Source organism: Nanorana parkeri, unplaced genomic scaffold (genome assembly GCF_000935625.1).
Source record: "Nanorana parkeri isolate BGI_ZX_2015 unplaced genomic scaffold, ASM93562v1 scaffold2832, whole genome shotgun sequence".
Taxonomy (NCBI): Eukaryota; Metazoa; Chordata; class Amphibia; order Anura; family Dicroglossidae; genus Nanorana; species Nanorana parkeri.
The window spans coordinates 40273-41687 of record NW_017309100.1 but is presented as its reverse complement, the minus strand read 5'-3'; the positions used below and the strand labels follow the sequence as shown (position 1 = coordinate 41687).

The following is a 1415-nucleotide window of genomic DNA, read 5'->3' as shown; positions in this document are numbered from 1 at the left end:
TCCTGTTGGCCATGTCACCCCTGTCCTGTTGGCCATGTCACCCCTGTCCTGTTGGCCATGTCACCCCTGTCCTGTTGGCCATGTGACCCCTGTCCTGTTGGCCATGTGACCCCTATCCTGTTGGCCATGTGACCCCTATCCTGTTGGCCATGTCACCCCTGTCCTGTTGGCCATGTCACCCCTGTCCTGTTGGCCATGTGACCCCTGTCCTGTTGGCCATGTCACCCCTGTCCTGAGGGCCATGTGACCCCTGTCCTGAGGGCCATGTGACCCCTGTCCTGAGGGCCATGTGACCCCTGTCCTGTTGGCCATGTGACCCCTGTCACAGTCCTGGCTGCTCTGCACTGAGAGGCAGCTCCTGGTTGCCGTGAGTAACTGCGCTGCCGAGGCGGAAGGTTCCTAGTCACAGCTATCAGTGCGGCCGTGACTGAGCGCAGTGAGCACCCCTCCCTAGTACCACTTCCCTTGTCCTGTATGCCGGGTGTAATTCTCGGTATCTGTTCTTATTCTGTATGTATGGACTCTGCACAGTACCACTTCTCTTGTCCTGTATGCCGGGTGTCATTCTCGGTATCTGTTCTTATTCTGTATGTACGGACTCTGCACAGTACCACTTCCCTTGTCCTGTATGCCGGGTGTAATTCTCGGTATCTGTTCTTATTCTGTATGTATGGACCCTGCACAGTACCACTTCTCTTGTCCTGTATGCCCGGTGTCATTCTCGGTATCTGTTCTTATTCTGTATGTATGGACTCTGCACAGTACCACTTCCCTTGTCCCGTATGCCGGGTGACATTCTCGGTATCTGTTTGCAGGGATGGTGGCACAGCAGTATGAAGCCCCACAGCACTACGATTCATCTACAGGTGAGAAGTTCTGGTGTGACTCCGAGGCTGCAGACTCTGCTGTGTTTGTTGTTTAGTCACCTCTGTACTTTTTCCGGACCTCCACCAGTCTCAGGACCACTTCCCGTTCGTCCCGCAGCAGCAGCAGCAGAGCCAGCAGGAGGTCATCCCCGCCCCCACCTTCGGTAAATACCTGACAGGAAATGTCGATTTGCCAGTTGTCGGCTCTCTGGGATGAGAGTGAGAAGCCGGCTGTGACACTGGAACAGGAAGTGAGGGGAATCTTCCTAATGGGGTCACATCCTGCCAGGGGGGTCTCGCCTTCCTCCCTCCATCTAATATTATACACTGTAATGTGTGGATGGCCCCTGGGGGGGTAACACAGACAGTTCCTCTTTCAGGTCTCCCGGGGGTTTCCATGGAGCGCTGTCCCCGATCACAGATTGATGTTTCCATGGCGATTTCCGCGGTCACATATTAATTATGATTTCTCATCTTGCAGATACGTATCAGACGGAACCCACTGAGCCCGGCCCGCTAGGTGAGTACCATAGACGTCACATGGTTGGC

The 1415-nt window shown here is 54.7% G+C and overlaps 1 protein-coding gene across 1 annotated transcript in view; it reads left to right on the top strand.

Moving 5' to 3' along the window:
• The window catches only part of MFAP2 (microfibrillar associated protein 2), a 7614-nt gene that overhangs the window by 4973 nt on the left and 1226 nt on the right, over nucleotides 1-1415 (top strand). The window contains exons 2-4 of the mRNA XM_018574235.1: nucleotides 816-866; nucleotides 923-1030; nucleotides 1348-1386. Of these exons, the coding sequence (XP_018429737.1) occupies nucleotides 816-866; nucleotides 923-1030; nucleotides 1348-1386 (198 nt within the window). The remainder of the gene's footprint in view (nucleotides 1-815; nucleotides 867-922; nucleotides 1031-1347; nucleotides 1387-1415) is intronic.